An 18,517-nucleotide genomic window follows, 5' to 3' on the forward strand; every position below is an offset into this window, starting at 1 on the left:
TGGTTACAGAAATTCTGATGTTTCAACTCAATAGAATATTTATAAGTCCATTAAAATTATAAACATTAAACTCACATGAATAAGTATATATGAGTTGAGTGAAAATACACATAGAATTGTGTATAATCTATTAGTGCAGTTCTCTGAAAGCTATTTACAGGTATAGATAAAAATTGGAAGAAGCCTTAGAGAAAAGTAAATAGTGTTAGTTATGTGGTGATGTTATGAATGTATTTTTTTGTAAATCACAAGGATCAAGGAAAGCAGTCATACTTGGAAAATCCAAAGATTAAGATTTCTAAATACCTAAAACCAGAGTCAGGAGATGACAGCAGAGTGAAGGGTTTAAAATCCCTCATCCCTGGTTGAGTGTGAACGGGCCCTGGGGTATGAACATATGCCTTTTCTTCCATAAAAGTACTCTGGCTTTCAAAAAAGAAAGTTATATAGAGTGATGAATGTGTCTTGCTTAAAAGATACAAACGCCCTTATATTTAGAAGATACAAAATTCTTAACTGAAAAAGACTGTCAGTTTTCTGAAAAAAGGTGATAAGCTTCTAACCTAGGTGGGCTTCCAGAGATGAGAGCTGGGGGGCAGTTGTAGCTCAAATCCTGGAGACTCTAGAATCTCTTATAGGTTCTGAAGGGCACCAGCCACTTCTTTGTCTACAGCTCAACACTCAGAAGTCACTTTTTAAGAGAGCCAGCCCTAAGGGTTTCTCCAAACCCAAAGGGAATGATTCCCTTGCCCTGCTCTGCCTCAGGAATTTTGGCTGGCCTGGGGTCACCAAACACAGACCAGTCCTGTGCTTCCCTCCCTAAAAGCCCTCCAAGAATGGCAGAACCCCTCAAGGGGTCCCATGAATCCAGAGTGATAGTTGGGGTGAGTAGAGGCTACTTGGTGTAAAGAGCTGACTCACTGGAAAATACCCTGATGCTGGGAAAGATTGAGGGCAGGAGGAGGAGAAGGTGACAGGGGATGAGATGTTGGTTGGCATCACCAATTCAATGGACATGAGTTTGAGCAAATTCTGGGAGATGGTGAAGGACAGGGGAGCCTGGTATCCTGCAGTCCATGGGGTCGCAAAGAGTCAGACACGGCTGAACAACTGAGCAACAACAAGAGGTGGAAAGCAGCCCTCTGCCCTTTGGTGATGCTTTACTACAGAGAATGCAGCAGTGAAATGTTGAGGAGACTCTCAGGGAGCTTCCTGCCCCCCATTTCACCCAAGCCTACAAGGCACAGTGCGAGAATCTCAGGCCCATTTGGGGCAGTGGGCTTGCTTGTCACTTGATTTGCTGTAGATGGCAACAAGCAGTGACGTGTCAGTGGATGGTATCATACATGCCTGCGCAATGCCATCAGCATGCCCGTGGCAGGGCTCACTCTTCACCCTCCTCCCTCCTGTCGAACAGTTCTTGTGACTGGCCCTGGAACAAAGCCTGTATCTGTGTGGCGTAGGCCTCCTCCCTTGCAGAAATCTCTTAATGTCAAGAGTCAGCCTACAATGTGGTGAGGAAGTTGGGGAGAATCCTGCTCTCCACACCAAGGCAGGGCCAGGGAAACAGGCTCTGTCACATCCAGGAACAGGGAGGGACAGTTTTGACACTGCTCTTGTGTCTTCCAGGGTAATTCTCTGCTGTGTATGCCCAACGTGCTCAAGTTGTACCTGGAGAATGGACAGACCAAAGCTTTCAAGTTTGAGGCACACACGACTGTGAAGGTAATTTGGAGTAAACTTGACTCTCTTTCTGGTGAGAATTTGCTGGCTCCCAGGACCCCCAGGCATCTTGCTAGCAGCTGCCTCAGCGATCTCACAATCCCATGGTCTGAGCACCTGCAGTTAGCCAAGCCCTGTGTCATCTCAGTTCATTGCACAAACACCCAGCAAGCTGATATATTAGTCACCCTCTTGCAGGGGAGGGAATCAGGGTTCAGAGAGATGAAGTACCCAATACAACTCATTAGCCTTCCCCATTAACCACTGGGATTTTCTGCCTCTTGTATGGGACTCCACCTGCTTCCCAAAAGGCCAGAGTCACTAAAAAACCCAAGCAAGGTATCAGGGCAGGTCCAGGCCCCTGGGAATTCTGTTCTGGATGGAAGTCAGTTTGAATTAGATTTAATTACGTTCCCACAAAGGAGACACTCTGAGGCGGGTGATACAGAGAGAGGTAGAAAGTGGTCTCTGTCCCCCTAGCTTGCAGTCTAGTTGAGGGAAAATGGACATCCAAGGAGCTCCCAACAGTCCAGGGCAGGATGAAGGAAGGGCTGTAGAGAGAGGGCCAAGGGGCGTGCTTAGCATACAAGAGAAGGAGCCCTCTGTCTCATCCCATCAGAATGTCAGAGAAGGCTTTGCCGAGAAGCTGGACCTGAGCTAGGCTTTGAAGGGTGACTAAGGATTCATCAACGGTAGGTGGGGGCACAGCTGTAGAGGGGTCAGAGGATGTACATCAGGCTGAAGAAGTCCCATGAACAAGGCAGAGAGCCAGTAAGACAGGCATCGCCTGGGAAGTAGTAAACCATCCCATGGGACTGGAGCAGAGACCGTTTCCTTGTAGGGGGAGTGGGAGAGGGTGCACACTGGCTGCAGGGATGGCCTTGCATGGCAGGCAGTGGAATTGGGATTTTATCCATAGACGATAGGGGATAGCACTATAGTTTTTCAATAAGGGAGCACATGGTGTTAGAGGCAGGCTCCAGGGAAGAAACAAAGGACTTGTTCAAACATTAGAAACCATGTAAGAGTCAACACTGAGCCCAGTTCCTCTTATTAGAAGAAGAGCAGGTTCAGGTGGGTAGGTACACCTCTAGGTACTGGACAAGATACACACACACACATATTGCACACACACGTGTGTGCACACATGCCAACATAATGCACGCATACCACCAGTGTTCCCTGGCACCTTCCTTTGGCAATTCCTATTGTTGTTCAGTTGCTCAGTTGTGTCTGACACTTTGCGACCCCATGGACTGCAGTATGCCAGGCTTCCCTGTCCATCACCAACTCCTGGAGCTTGCTCAAACTCATGTTCCCATTGCGTCAGTGATGCTGTCCAGCCATCTCATCCTCTATTGTTCCTTTTTCCTCCTGCCCTCAATCTTTCCCAGCATCAGGGTCTTTTCAAATGAGTCAACTCTTCGCATCAGGTGGCCAAAGTATTGGAGTTTCAGCTTCAGCATCAGTCCTTCCAATGAATATTCAGGACTGATTTCCTTTAGGATGGACTGGTTGGATCTCCTTGCAGTCCAAGGGACTCTCAAGAGTCTTTTCCAACACCACAGTTCAAAAGCATCAGTTCTTTGGCACTCAGCTTTCTTTATGGTCCAACTCTCACACACATACATGATAACATAGCTTTGATTATATGGGCCTTTGTCAGCAAAGTAATGTCTGCTTTTTAATATGCTGTCTAGGTTTGTGATAGCTTTTCTTCCAAGGAGCAAGTGTCTTTTAATTTCATGGCTGCAGTCACCATTTGCAGTGATTTTGGAACCCAAGGAAATAAAATCTGTCACTGTTTGCATTGTTTCCCTATCTATTTGCCATGAAGTGATGGGACTGGATGCCATGATCTTAGTTTTTTGAATGGTGAGTTTTAAGTGAGCTTTTTCACTCTCCTCTTTCACTTTCACCAAGAGGCTCTTTAGTTCCTCTTCAAATTTCTGCCATAAGGGTGGTATCATCTGCATATCTGAGGTTGTTGATATTTCTCCCAGCAATCTTGATTCTAGCTTATGCTTCGTCCAGCCCGGCATTTCTCATGCTGTACTCTGCTTATAAGTTAAATAAGCAAGGTGACAACATACAGTCTTGTCATATTTCTTTCCCAATTTTGAACCAGTCCATTGTTCCATGTGCAGTTCTAACTGTTGCTTCTTGACCTGCATTCAGGTTTCACAGGAGTCAGGTAAGGTGGTATGGTATTTCCATTTCTTGGAGAATTTTCCACAGTTTGTCGAGATCCACACAGTCAAAGGCTTTAGTGTAGTCAATGAAACAGAAGTAGATGTTTTTCTGGAATTCTCTTGCTTTTTTGGTGATCCAGCGGATGTTGGCAATTCGATCTGTGGTTCCTTTGCTTTTTCTAAATCCAGCTTGAACTGGAAGTTCACGGTTCATGTACTGTTGAAACACGGCTTGGAGAATTTTGAGCGTTACTTTTGTAGCATATGAGATGAGTGCAATTGTGTGGTAGTTTGAACATTCTTTGGCATTGCCTTTCTTTGGGATTGGAATGAAAACTAATCTTTTCCAGTCCTATGCCCACTGTTGAGGTTTCCATATTTGCTCGCATTTTGAGTGCATACTTTAACAGAATCATCTTTTAGGATTTGAAGTAGCTCAGCTGGAAGTCCATCACCTCCACTAGTTTTGTTTGTACTGATGCTTCCTAAGGCCACTTGACTTCAGACTCCAGGATGTCTGGCTCTAGGTGAGTGATCACACCATCGTGGTTATCTGGGTCATTAAGATCTTTTTTGTATAGTTCTTCTGTGTATTGTTGCCACCTCTGAATACTTTCTGCTTCTGTTAGATCCATACCATTTCTGTCCTTTATTGTGCACATATTTGCATGAAATATTCTCTCGGTATCTCTAATTTTCTTGAAAATATCTCTAGTCTTTCCCATTTTATTGTTTTCCTCTGTTTCTTTGCATTGATCACTTAGGAAGGCTTTCTTTTTTTTATCTCTCCTTGCTATTCTTTGGAACTCTGCCTTCAGTTGGGTATATCTTTCCTTTTCTCCTTTGCCTTTCACTTCTCTTCTTTTCTCAGCTATTTGGAAGGCCTCCTCAGAGAGCCATTTTGTCTTGTTTGCATTTCTTTTTCTTGTGGATGGTTTTGGTTACCACCTTCTGTACAACGTCATGAACCTCCATCTATAGTTCTTCAGGCACTGTATCAGATCTAATCCCTTGAATCTTTCACTTCCACTGTATAATCGTAAGGGATTTGATTTAGGTCATACTTTAATGGCAGTTCCTAGGGCTGCCACAAATGCCCTATTTCATTCTTACTTCAGCATGACTGAAAAGAAGCTAGAGAAAGCCTGTCTGGCCCTGGGAAGTTCAAGCCCAGAGGAGGAATAGGAGGGAGAAATGGATTTGTTCAGTGTCATTCCATGTCTGGCATTCCCTGGGCACTTCCTTATTTGCTATCTCACTTAGTGCCCCCAGTAACCTTGTAAGGTGACAGATGTCTCACTTTTCAGATGAGAACACTGAGATATCCGAAACTCATCAAAATCAGTTCTTCCAACTTGGTCTGTTGTCTCTGAACCCTGCACTGGAGCTGACCATGTTGCCATTCAGCATAGAAGCTATGCAAATGCATTAGACATGGTTTCTACTTCTGTCACCTTTGAGCAGAGTGCACTGGAATGGGGGGTGGGGTGCACTGGAAGGGGAGGGAGTCCTCCTTCTGTGGCCAAAAAGACTTTGAGATGATTTACAATAAAACACATACCACAGGGGAATTAAAGCCAAGATGACACATGGAGTTGGGGAAATGGGCAAGGACTTAGCTAGTATAGTACTGGTTAATCTCACTTATCTGTAATAGCCCAATTTTTACAGAGCAAATCTTTTAGCTCTTTGTGACAGAAAAAGAGAGGGGGATATAAGCAAATTGTATGGGTGAAAAAGAGAAAAAAACACTGTCAAGTCATCAGCAACTTCTCTTCCTCACTCCCTTACCAAGAGAAGCAAGAGTTTTCTTAAAACCCGCTTTCTCTGCTGCTGCTGCTAAGTCACTTCAGTCGTGTCTGACTCTGTGCGACCCCATAGACGGAAGCCCACCAGGCTCCCCCATCCCTGGGATTCTCCAGGCAAGAACACAGGGGTGGGTTGCCATTTCCTTCTCCAATGCATGAAAGTGAAAAGTGAAAGTGAAGTCACTCAGTCATGTCCAACTGTTTGCGACCCCATGGACTGCAGCCCACCAGGCTCCTCCGTCCATGGGATTTTCCAGGCAAGAGTACTGGAGTGGGGTGCCATTGCCTTCTCCACTCTTTCTCTAAGTCAAGGAAAATAATATGTCACTTAGTGATACTTTTGAGTGCTAGCAAAGCTGTTAATGATACAGAAATAAACTCCCTAGGGTCACTCTCTTAGGGAGCCCAGAGTGTTGGGGTGGGGCTGGGGTGAGGAGATGGGACCTCAGGTTAATTCATGAAGAAACTATGGCAAATGCAGTGTGTTCAGAAGCAGGAAAGTAGGATGTGAAAATGGGGTGCTGTGGGCTCCCAGGAGTGAGAGCTTCCAGCTAGGTAGCAAGGAATGGCCCCCAGGATGTGGTGGCCTATGAGATCAACTTGGAAAGATGGACAGGAATGGGTCAGGAGTGGTATGTGAAGACAGATTTCCAGTCATGGGGAGTGACACCAACAAAGACCCAGTGATGGGAAAGTTTAGCAAGTACATGGGGCTTGCAAGCAAAGTGCAACAGAAGCAGCAGCAAAGGATAAAGTGGAATAAATGGGTTGGCACCTGATACTTGAGAACCTTTAATGTTAATTGAGGAATCTGGATTTGGGCTAGTGGGCCATGATGGAGGAGGCACTGAAAATTCTTGAGCCAGGGAGAGCATGAGCAGTACAAGGCTTAGACAAGTTCCTCTAGGTCAAGGGTCAGCAAACTCTTTCTGTAAAGAGCCAGATAATGAATGCGGTAGGTTTTATGGGCCGGGGGCTTCTGTCATGGTTACTCACCTCTGCCAGTGTAGAGAATGGGTGTAGCTGTGTTCACATATGACTGTAATTACAAAAACAAGCAATGGGCTGGATTTGGTTTCCAACCTCTGCTCTAGATGTAGGATGGAGTCAGATAGGGTAGCAGGGTGTTCCTTAGGACATGAATCAACAAAGCCAGGACAAATGTGTGTGCTGAAGCCAAATGGAGAATGGAGAGAGTGGACAGAGCCATGAGAGGGGCTCTCTATCATGGCCAGCACACAGTAGGCATTGAACTAATGTTGTTGAGTTTCGAGGTGAGTGAACTTTAGGACCTAGTCACCGGTTAGTTATGGGGGGCGATGGAGAAAGCAGGAAGAGGATTCAGAATGGGGAGCCATGAGGAGCAGGTAGCGCCCGATGGTTTGGCACTTACTAAATCTAAAATTCTAGCAGGATGTGTATGATGAGTCCATGATGACTGTTTATTCATTGAATGGAAGTCTACTGAGCATCACTGAATGCCAAGCTTTGCAGATATAATGGAGTACAAGACAAGCGAGGTTCACATTCTGGGGGAGTCTAGCATCTAGCAGGTAAATGACAATAAGCAGAAAAACAGATATCAGCAGCTACCAGGCAGTGAACACCTGTCATCTGCCAGGTGCTATTCTAAAGGCCACGTATGGGGATAGCCATTTAATTCACACAACCCCCGAGAGAGATGTCACTATTATGACCATTTTAGAGATGAAACCACTGAGGCATGGAGAGTAAGCACGTTATCCAGGGAAACAAAGCTAGTGATTAGAAGTCTAGGCCTAGAGCCCATTCACTTCACTGTACTGTCTATTACTGAAGAACGGTGCTGTCATCGAAGAAGATCTCATAGTGATGAAGGACCCTGGCACAGAATAACAGGGACAGTCACATTTAGATACAGAGACCAGAGGTAGCCTTGGGAAGCGTGCAGGAAGAGTGTGCCAGGCAGAGGAAACAGCACTTTGAATGCCCCGAGGCAGCAAAGACCTTGTGATGCCCAGGGGGCCCTGTAGTGAACGAGGGGAGTGTGGCATGGCAGTTCTGGTGGCCCAGTATTTACCTGCTAGATGCTAGACTCACCCCATCAGCCCCTCTAAGTGGGCATCATTATCCTCTATTTCACAAGAAGAAACAGGTTCAGAGGCATCAGATTGATTTCTGTCAGTGGCAGAGAGGGCAGGTGGTGGGATTATGTCTGGTAAGCAATTGACAGTGCAGACTCCAGAGATAGGATGGATCTGGAGACCTTGAAGAGGGGCGTAAGGCCCCAAGGGATAGCTTCAGCCTCCCAAGTAAAGCCGGAGAGGGCGGCCATGCGGGGGGCACTGGAGCCCTGAGGGGAAGAGAGCAGCGGGCACAGGGCCCTGAAGGGGTGATGAGAAGTCCCACGTGGGGCCCATCAAAATTAGCCTCCTGTGTTGGCAGTGGACCCAGCCAGCACGGGCCTTTCTTTCCCTGGCAGCACGGAGGAGCGGAGGGGAGTCAGGGGAGTCCTCCCCGCTCTGTGCCTGAATGTGAGGACCAGCCCGCTCCTTGGTGACCCTTGTGCCTCTGTGCCCACAGGACATCATCCTCACGGTGAAGGAGAAGCTGTCGATCCGAAGCACAGAGTACTTCGCGCTGGTCTTGGAGGAGCAGTACAATGTCTCCCGGCTGCACCTGCTGCATGAGGAGGAGCTCATCCAGCAGGTAGCACCTGCCTCTGCTCCCAGTGGGGAGATCTGGGCAGGGTGAGCTGCCTGCCTTGGCCACAGCCTTTGGGTACAGGGTGCAGTGCATCTGCAGGTTTGATGTGCTTTCTTGTGCCCAGACAACACAGAGCTCACTCAGCCTGGTTTGCAAACAAAGTTAGGCAGGCCTCCATTTTGCAGACAAGGAGAAAGAGGCTTAGATAGATGAGCAAGGTAATGCAACCTCTAGACCCCATCTTTTGCTCCCAGCTCTGATGACCTTTCTCTGAACCTCCCACCTTTGAGATGTCAGGAAAGCATCTGTTGCTGGGTCTCAGCCCTTTCTGTGAGGCTTGTCCTGAGCAGGACAGGGCTAACACTGTCCATCTGTATCTCTCAGTCTTTAAGCCATGCAGTGATTTGTTATACCAGCTTTCAAGAGCCAAACACAGGTCAGTTCCATAAATTCTTATTGAGTGTGTACTACTATAAAGATAAGTAGGATTTCAGTAATTGGAAAAGGAAAAGGGGCTTTTTTAAAGAAGTGGAGCAGCGTGAACAAGGCATGAGCTCATGGAAGCCGCTCTGAGTGTTCCTCATTGCAGACGAATTCCTGCCGTGGTCACTCATTTCCTAACATTGCTGCTTACAAACTTTAAAAAAATCACTTCTGTTCCATTAGCATTGGAAAAAGAAATCAAATTAAACCACTGAAATAGCTGAAGTGAAAAAAAAATAAGGTACAGGGCATATTTATTATATATACCCACATAATGTATTGTATACTACTATTTATGGGAAATAAAGGAATGTACATTTATAGGAGCATAAATACCCATAGACAGTCTCTGGAAGGGTATATAAGAAACCAGATGCAGAGATTTCTTCTGGAAATGGGAACAGGTTGATGGGATAAGTGGGAAACTGTTCTTTTGAGCTTTTTACATCTTATACCCATGGGAAAGTCAGTCAAGGGCACAGGTCTGTGCTGACTTGGGAAGAACTAAAAGTGAAATCTCTAGGGACTGTCTTTCATTGTCTTTTTTTATTTAAGTTGTTTGTGGAATAACTGAGAACAAAAACAGAAGATGAACTGTGTCTCTCTTATGCATTGCAGGTAGTGGAAAGGGAGGAGTCACATGACTACCGCTGCCTCTTCAGGGTTTGTTTTGTCCCCAGGGACCCCCTGGACCTCCTGAAAGAAGACCCCGTGGCCTTTGAATACCTCTATCTGCAGGTGACCTGGTCTGCCCTTCCTAAAATAACAGTGGTTTTTCTCAAAGATGGCACATTGGGTTATTTTCAACATGAGCTCGAGGCAATTAAGCAACTCACTGGTAGGGATTATCTTGGTCTGAGGGAGAGTAGGCCTGATTATCCCTTAGAATTCCATTTTATGTCACTGAGTTGCTATGTTAGGCGATTTGCAATATATTAATGAACTTAGAGATTAGTCCTCCATGTAGATTTACATTTTCTAACACCATTTAGGATCTTTAGAGTTAAGTTTTTATTGCCAAAAGGGGCAACCAGGGTCACACAGGCAAGAATTGGCAGAGCTAGATCTCCAAGTTGCCTTTCACCCGAGAGCACTAGGAACCCAATCCATGTGTTCTTCTTTCCCAGTGTCTCTGATCTCATCTCTCCTAGAGCTGCAGCGATGTGCTCCAGGAGCGCTTTGCGGTTGAAATGAAGTGCAGCTCGGCGCTCCGCCTGGCAGCCCTGCACATCCAGGAGCGGATCTACGCATGTGCGCAGCCACAGAAGATCTCTTTGAAGTACATAGAGTGAGTGGCAGGGGACTTCGATGTCCCGCCAACAGCAGCTGTGTTGCATTTATCACTTGGCTGGCGCTGGGCCAGGATGGCCAGAATCCACACGAAGCTGACACTCACCCACCCCCCACATCTGTCCATTGTCTTCCCTTCATTTCCCTCTGCACCCTCTCCAACACAGCCTGGCTTCCCCCAGGTCAGAACCTGGATGCTCCCTCTGGGGCCCAAGCCAGCTCCAGATGGGATGACACAGGATCCCTTTGTAAATTCCCAGTTCCTGGGAGGATATCTCAGGAAATCCTGACAACTTCAGCATCAAGCTCTTCTGAGAGCAAGAATTCCCTGGAAATTCATTTGTGGTGAACAAAATCCTATTGTATTACATTTCTATTAGAGCAGTTTCAAGTCCTGAGGCTCTGACATCTCCAGATTCTTAGCTTAAAATGTCACTTTGCTCTGGGTGTTATCACCCAGATTTACTCATCTCTTCACCAAATCTCAGCTCTGTCTTGTCTGCTGATGAATTATATTTAAAAATTTTTTAAAAATCCTTGGCCTTCCCCCGGATATCCTAGGTTAAATCTCTAGAGAGTGGGACCTGAGAATCTGTATTTTTAACTAGTTTGTTGGGTGGGATGGTGGGGGATTAGGCTGGCATCATCCTCAAGCATGGCCTCAGGGATTCACGTGTTCTGTGTGTTGCCCTATGAGACTGTGCTGAACATGTGTAAGGAGTAATGGGCTCCTTGAATGATCATGGGGTTTAATTCCAGAATGGCTCATTTTTGTGGACTGGGTATGTGTTTGTATAAATAAATAGGTAGATAGATATCACACATATACAGTATTCATGTATATATATATATTTACATATACTCCACAAGACCAGCCAGATATCTTCTGCTGAGAAAGAAGCTCATAATTACAGTATTCTTGGAACAATAACTACTGAATCAAATATAATTACGTTCTTCATTAGAGTCAAGTTTGCTGTAGACATGAGCCTCCTTGTCTCCAATGTCTCATGGCAGGAAGGATTGGGGAATTGAGAACTTTATATCTCCAACTTTACTACGAAACATGAAAGGAAAAGACATTAAGAAAGCCATCAGCTTCCACATGAAGAGGAACCAGAACTTGCTGGAACCCAGACAGAAGGTAATTTAGCCACAGCCCCTGCCAACCACACGCTGACTATTGTGAAACCTCGGGGGGAGAATTTTCAACATTGCCTGCATTTTAGACAAATGAATAGCTCTGACTTCAACAGTCTTTTTTTGTTTTCTTTTTTTTTCACCCTTATTTAAGCAACTTATTTCTGCTGCCCAGCTACGTTTAAATTACCTACAGATCCTTGGGGAACTCAAGACGTATGGTGGGAAAATCTTTAATGCTACTTTAATGGTATGTATTAAAGAACTTCTTATAAGGGATGCAAGAGAGCCTCTGAACATCAGTGTATCTTTTAGTCTAAAATTCCTGAGGACTGTTATGGACTAGAGTTTGTTTGGGAAAGTGAACATTATGATGTCAGGGAGCGTCTGTCATGCCATTGCTTGACACCAGCCCTCTGACAGATGCTGGGGGAGGCAGAGCTGAATGAGACACGGTTCCCATCCTCAAATGATGCAACGAGGCCCCAAACAGGGCACAGCAAAGCCATGAGAGGCACAGGACCATTCTGGAAAGTCAAAGACAGAGACCACCACTGCCAGCTTCAGGTTGAATGGGGAGGGAGAAGGCATTAAGGAAAGGCAAGAAGATTGCATTTGGCCAGATTTCAGAGGAAAGGCATTCTGAGGGCACGATACTGTGATCAGTTTACCCTGGAGCTTTGGATATATGAAGGTGAAGAGGGATAAAAGGGAAATCGTGAAGAAAAGATAAGAATGTTAGACTGGAGGCTGGGGCCCTGATTATTCAGAAGGGAAGAAGTGAGGAGTGGACCTGAGAAGGGAAAACAAGAAGAAGAGTCCTCTGCTGTGTTATCCATTCCTCCCTTGGTCTGCTTTTTGGAGCCTAGGCCTGGAGCTCTGTGCTCTGCTGCAGTCAGTGATGTGGGATGTGGCTTAAGGGAATTCTGCCCCCACAAGTCAGTCCCAGAACTCTCAAGCACAAAGCCAGACAATTTACCAATTAGAGATTAAAAAAAAATAATAATAGCAAAGCTCCTTTCAGTGGATTTAGTGTGCTTCTTAGTCATTTACAGTGATGGGTTAATTTAATTAGGCTGCTGACCTAACAGTGTAGATGGAAAAAGAGAATTGATGTTTTCAAAGAAAGGAAGAGCATCTGATTGTTTGGGGAAGAGAAAAATTGGTCGAGTCTTTGTACAAGTAGTGGACTAAATGGTGGAGAAGACACTAGATCACAGAAAGGAAACTTGAAGGTACAAGAAAAACTACCCACTTTTCTCTAGGGCTAATCCTGCCCTCTGCCAGCTGTCCGGTTCCTGTCTCCAACTCCGCTTTACCTTTCATGTCTAAGGAAAGACCTGGGAGTGGGAGAAGAAACCAACTACACTGAACTGGCTCAGGGCGCTTGCTGGTCACTGGAGGTACAGATGTAGGCATACACAGACTCTGTTGTCAGGGACCTTAATGGAATATGCAACTCAAATACAAATAATAACAGTAAGAAGTCTGAGCTTAGAAGTCCTAGAAATCCTAGTCCTAGACAGTCCCGTGCTGTCCAAGAAGGACAGAGGACGTGGTGTGGAATCAACATAGAAAAGGACTGTTATGGTTTGAGGAGCAAATCAGGTGGCGTTTTCAATGGGCAGTAGGTTTTGATGGAAGGTTCTAAAAAAGGGTGGGTTTTCGATAGGTAATGATAACAAGGGATCCCAAGTGGAAGGCACAATGTGAATTTAGGCATATAGGTGTGCAAGTATATGGTTGTGTTTATGGAACAGGTAAAAGTCCCGTGGTTTGATCCTCTACTGTGAAGAGTATTATGGGAGATAAATTAATACTGAGTTTATCTGTAGATGGGGCCCAGGTTAGGCTGTCACCTAACTTGGTCATCTAGAGGAGTGGTGGTTAGGGGTTTGCAGAAAGAGGTATCATGTCCTACGTGTATAATGCATTTTCCCTAGCTTGTGAATGGAAACTAATTCCCCTTCCTGCCCTCTGCAGTTACAGGACAGAGAATCCTACATTGCCCTTCTGGTTGGAGCCAAGTATGGCATTAGCCAAATTATCAATAGCAAACTCAACATCATGTCCACGTTGGCAGAGTTTGCCAACATCAGCCGTGTAGAGCTGACAGAAGAGTCTGAGAAAGTGAGCATGGTCAAAGTGTATCTTCAGGATGTCAAGGTAAAGGGGAAGAAATTTTTAATCCAGCTTCTGGAATCTGGGGCTAAATTACTTGAGTGTAGTTTATGTGAGTTTGGATATTAACAGAGTCTCATGTTCAACATTTTCTTAAGAGATGGAATTGTCCATCCTGTCCCATCAAAGGGAAAGCAATGAACAGGGTACATTTTCCCAGGCAAGTCCTAAAAGGTTTTTTTTCTGTAAACTGAGCTTGACCGTGTACTTTCCTGACAGGTTCAGCAACCTAGATGGGAGCACCAGAGGGTATTATCACATACATTAGACCAGAATGGCTGCCCAAGATTTTGGGTGATGGCAATTAAAATAGATCAGTGGTATAGGGTACTTCCTGTACCTCTCTGGAAGGTCCTACATTTATCCTGCTTCCTTTGACTTAATCCCAACATGCACAGGACTGGTGCTTCATTCTTCTTATCCCCCTCTCCTTCCTTCTCTACTCGATCCTGCTCCTTTTTCTTCTCTAGGTCAGGTCTTGAAGAGGTCCCATAGCATGAATGAGCAGGGTGGGGTGGTTGGGATAGAAGGATAGTCACTGTGGAGACTGGTTGGGAGGAACCTACCACATGTGTGAGTGCTTGTGTGGCTGTGTGTGTGCATACTCATTTCAAATCTTGTAGGTGAGGACAGGTATATTGTCAGGACACCAGGGGACCTGTCTATGGACCGTGGCTGGATTTACCTGAAATCTCTCATGGGCCTCACATGGCCTGATTGCCCTTTCTATTGCTTGCTGCCAGCCTTCAGACGTTGTGTCCCTTGTTGCCAGCCTTAGCCCTTTATACGCTTAAGAGCCTCTTTACCTTCAAAGGTTCTGACTTTGCTGCTGGAATCCAACAGTGCGAAAGACCTAGCCTGCCTGATTGCTGGGTACTACAGGCTGTTTGTCGACCCAGTGACCTCCATTTTCCTCTGGCCTGGAAACAAACAGCAGGTGCACCGGGTGTCTGCTGAAGAAGGTGAGGTGCTGAGGCTTGGACCCAGGAAGGACAGGCCCACTTCGCTGCCTTGTAGGGTCAAGGTAGCCTAAAAGGGGATGGTGCATTGAGTGGAGCGGAGGCTTCCACTCAAGAGGGTGAGAGCTGTTTCTCCATTCATTTCTTGGTAAACAGCTGATCTTTCCAAAATCCTAAATAGAGAGGATTTCTTTGTACCTGAGAGTCCCATAAAGCCAAGCAAGGCTGTGGAAGGTCTCTGATTCCCTGTAGTATTACCTAAAATCATCTCCAAGATCCACAGTATTTTATCTTTGACAGTAAAACAAGATGTCACTTATTTGTTTAGAAAGTATAGCTGACCTAGCTTCTCATCTCATGCCTCTTTTGCTTCTCTTGAATTATAATAAAAATTCTCTGCCTTACATGTTTATAAGAACAGGGTACATGGAGATAGAAGCTAAAAATCATATGACATAAGGAATGAAGTAGGGGAGGCCACATTAGGTGAACATTTTCCCAGTTTCCACCAGGCTTTTGCCTCCGCACTATTGACGCAGCATTCTTCCCAGCGGTTTGCTGATAAATGTTTAACAACTGTCTCTGCAGGGGAAGAAACAAAATGAAACAGAATCCTGATTTGAAGCAATTGCCTAAACATTGGCAGTGGCATAAACACGCCCACCGTGTCAGCTATACTTTCTAAACAAATAAGTGACATCTTGTTTTACTGTCAAAGATAAAATTTCAAGCCCCTGACATGCTGTCACTGGACATGGAGGTGGGGAGAGGTGCTCAGTAGCACACCATCGTATGGCATTTCCTCCATGTGGATAAGACAAGCATAAGTAATCTCAGAGATTGGCTAATAGGAAACTAAGAATTCAGAAGTGAAGCATTTCCTGTACTTGTTCCCTCTGTCTTTAACACAGCTTATTAACAAGGGATGATGCCTCTGAGACGGCACCCCATGGAGCCATGCTGTTGTGGAGGCCTGGTGAGGTGGTCACAGGAGGCCTACTTCAGCCTGTTTGTAATAGGTTATGACGAACATGATGAAGTTACCCAGGCAAAGAGGGGAAGAGTGATCCTTTGAAGCAGAGGGACACAATGGAGGCATGAAGGCTGAAAAGCTCTCTGTAGTAGCTAGAGCCTGGGGAAGCCTGCAGTGAGCGAGCAGGCTGCTGAGGAAGGGTGGGACCTGCACTGTGAGAGGGGGACCAGGCTGCTGAGGGTCACCCTGTGAGAGCCCCCAACCTCAGTAGGAGAGCTTAGGTTCTTCCCTTTAGGCAAGAGAAACCATCAGAGGTTTAAATACAATGTGATGTGATCAGAGAGAAGTGGGTTTGTTTGTTTGGTTGTTTTTTTTTTTTTGGCTGTGGTGTATGGCATACAGTATCTTAGTTCCCTGACTAGGGGTCAAACCCTTCCCCCCTGCAGGGGAAGCATGGAGCACTAACCACTGGACCACCAGGGAAGTCCCCAGAGAGAAGTTGAAAACAGATTGCACCTGGAGGTTTATGGTGCAAGAGCAGTTTGAGACCTGGCTCAATGCCCCCCAACCCTCTCACCATGAATCCTTCCAAGTACCAGCAGTGGGTCACTTTTCACTTTTCTAAAAGCTCTGTAGCACCAGTGGGTCGCTAGGCCAGGCTTCAGAATGATGCCAGCCTAGCAGCCTCAGGACCCCCATAAAGTTAGTAAAAATACAGATTCTCAGGCTCCACTCCCTAGCTATTAGACTCAATACATCAGGATGAGGTCCAAGGATATGTTATTGTTGTTTTTTAAATATGATTCCCTGTCTGATTTTGATACCCAGTCAGGACAGAGCTGAGATTTTTAGGAGAGCTGTAGCAAACCACCTAAATACCCGGCTGTTTCCATAAACAGATAGATCTCCTTGGAGGTGGAGGTAATCCTGTCTCCTTTAGGTGGCTTATAGATGTGGGGAAGGAGACTTGACAGTTGTGTAGAGAACGTGGAAATTTGGAGTCCTGTGGATCCCGTGTCAGTCAGTGTAGCATGGTCCAGGCCTGTCATCCTGCTGGACCTCTGTTCTCTCATCTGCAAAGTAAGAGGGCAGGCAAAGTGGGGGCGGGTGGACATGTGAGCATCTGCCAGTCCCCTAATCCTGTCACATAACTCTTGTGTCAGGCTACGAGTCCAGGGCCTGCAGTGACTCCGAGGAGTCATCCGAAGTGGACTGCGTGCCGGAGCCCTTCTCTGACAGATGCCTGCCGAAGCTGGGCCCCTGCAGACCACTTACAGAAGAAGAGCAGCCTCCTGGGGACAGCTCCACGCCTGCAGTGGCTGGGAAAGGCCCAAGCACTTGCGGGGCCAGCAGCACAACAGACAGTGCCGAATCTGAGGCATCTGACTCGGCCAACACCGAGAGCCGAGGCTGCAGGACCAGCGGCTCCAGTGAGTCCATGGACGCTCTGGAGGAGGATGACCTGGATGCCTGCTCTTCCAGCAGGTCCGGCTTCTTCCACCTGGGCTTGCCTGGCTTCCCGGAGAGTCTTGATTCAGACAGCCAGGAGGAGAGAAGCAGGGTTGAAACCGGTGGCTTCCTCTGTCTCCTGGACCTGGCCCAGAGAGCCAACCCTCAGAGCCAGAAGACAGAGTTTTCTGAGAGTCCTGCTCCTGAGGCCTTCAGTTGGGGGCCGGAACTGAATGCGCTCAGGCTGGACCCCAGGCTGTATGAGGGCAGCCGGATTGACTACTACAGCTTGTGCACCAACGTCTCCCCCGCCAGCCACCTGAGCAACAGCTCTGATAGCACAGCTACCCGGCAGGGTGGGGGCACGGCAGCCCTGGGCCAGCGGGGAGGGTCTGAGGCCCCGTCCAGCTCCGTGCTGCAAGCCCTGGCCCCAGGCCTGCCACTGGCCTTGGAGGATGGCAGTTCCGATGAGGAATACTATGATGCAGCTGACAAGCTCACACCCCCAGAGGCCCTCTCAGGTGAGCCCTCCCTGGCAGGTCTGTGGATCGTGCAGGCAGCTCCTCAGTCCCCAGGGAGGGCAGTGTGCAAGCCTGAGGGGAAAACATTTGTGTGAAGCATGGGTGCTCATTCTCTTTTGAGGTGGGCTCCCTGGGCTCAGTGGACCACGTTGTGGGCATCCCAACTTCAAGCAAGGGCTACAGGGGAGGTTCAGAGAACTGTGGACAGGCAGAGATGGGTGGCATTAATTCTACAGTGGGAATCAGGGAAAGCTTCCCAGAAGAGGCAGCAAATGGGCCAGGCCTTGTGAGATGGACGAAATTCACAGAGAAAGAAAAGGTTTGATATGAGCACCCAGTAGAGGGAAGCAGCTGTGCTATTGTTGACCTGGAAGCTTTAAATGAGGCCTTAAAACAAAAAGAACCTAACTGGCAGGCCACTGGTGGTCCTTAAGGGACTCAGACATAGGTGGGAAGATCAGATTCCTCATTCTTTCCTCCACAAAGAGTGTGGGGTGTCTTTACTCATAGAATGACTTCCTAAGCTGACCTGAGGTCCTTGCAGAACATTTACATACACACACACACACTCACACTCACACTCAAACATACACTCTCTCTCCCTCTCTCTCACTGCACTCTGAAGGAAAAAAAAAAATTGGAAAATGGCACCCAGACATTAAGAGTGACCTACTAAGAGCGGGGGAAGCTGTGAGCCCTCTTCTGTGTCCCAGCCCTTTCCTGTTGCTCCCTGTCCTCCAGTGGGTTCCCATTGCTTGTGGGAGAAAGGCCAACTCCTTAGCAGCCCTGTGAGGTTTCTCGAGGCCCTCTGTGACATGGCCTCGGTGTGTCTCTCTCCTTCCCCCTGAGCCCTCTTCCTGCATTCCTGCCACACAGACCTCCTTGGCATTTTTAAAAGTGCCCGGTTCTTTCCTGCCTCCAGCCTTTGCACATGCCGCTCCGTCTACCTGAAACACTCCTTACCCTCACCTTTGGCTGCTGCTGCCCTTCTATCTCTCAGGCCCCACCTGGACATTCGCTTCCTCTGGGAATATTAACCAGACTGCCAGGACGAGGTCTCCCCACCCCCATCACACACCTTGGGTGCTTCCTGCCTGTAGCTGCATATTTATTT

General features: G+C 46.9%; 1 protein-coding gene across 4 annotated transcripts in view; it reads left to right on the forward strand.

Annotated features, from left to right (window-relative positions):
* Positions 1-18,517, forward strand: part of FRMPD1 (FERM and PDZ domain containing 1) — a 160,078-nt gene that overhangs the window by 137,448 nt on the left and 4,113 nt on the right. For all 4 annotated transcript variants that reach the window (XM_086415937.1, XM_086415940.1, XM_086415938.1 and 1 more), the window contains 9 exons: positions 1,630-1,725; positions 8,285-8,410; positions 9,509-9,628; positions 10,042-10,178; positions 11,198-11,324; positions 11,475-11,570; positions 13,304-13,486; positions 14,316-14,463; positions 16,597-17,403. In XM_086415937.1, the coding sequence (XP_086272063.1) occupies positions 1,630-1,725; positions 8,285-8,410; positions 9,509-9,628; positions 10,042-10,178; positions 11,198-11,324; positions 11,475-11,570; positions 13,304-13,486; positions 14,316-14,463; positions 16,597-17,403 (1,840 nt within the window). The remainder of the gene's footprint in view (positions 1-1,629; positions 1,726-8,284; positions 8,411-9,508; positions 9,629-10,041; positions 10,179-11,197; positions 11,325-11,474; positions 11,571-13,303; positions 13,487-14,315; positions 14,464-16,596; positions 17,404-18,517) is intronic.

This window comes from Bos grunniens, chromosome 8 (genome assembly GCF_055505025.1).
Source record: "Bos grunniens cultivar Pamir isolate PY7600 chromosome 8, Bosgru_T2T1.0, whole genome shotgun sequence".
NCBI lineage: Eukaryota > Metazoa > Chordata > Mammalia > Artiodactyla > Bovidae > Bos > Bos grunniens.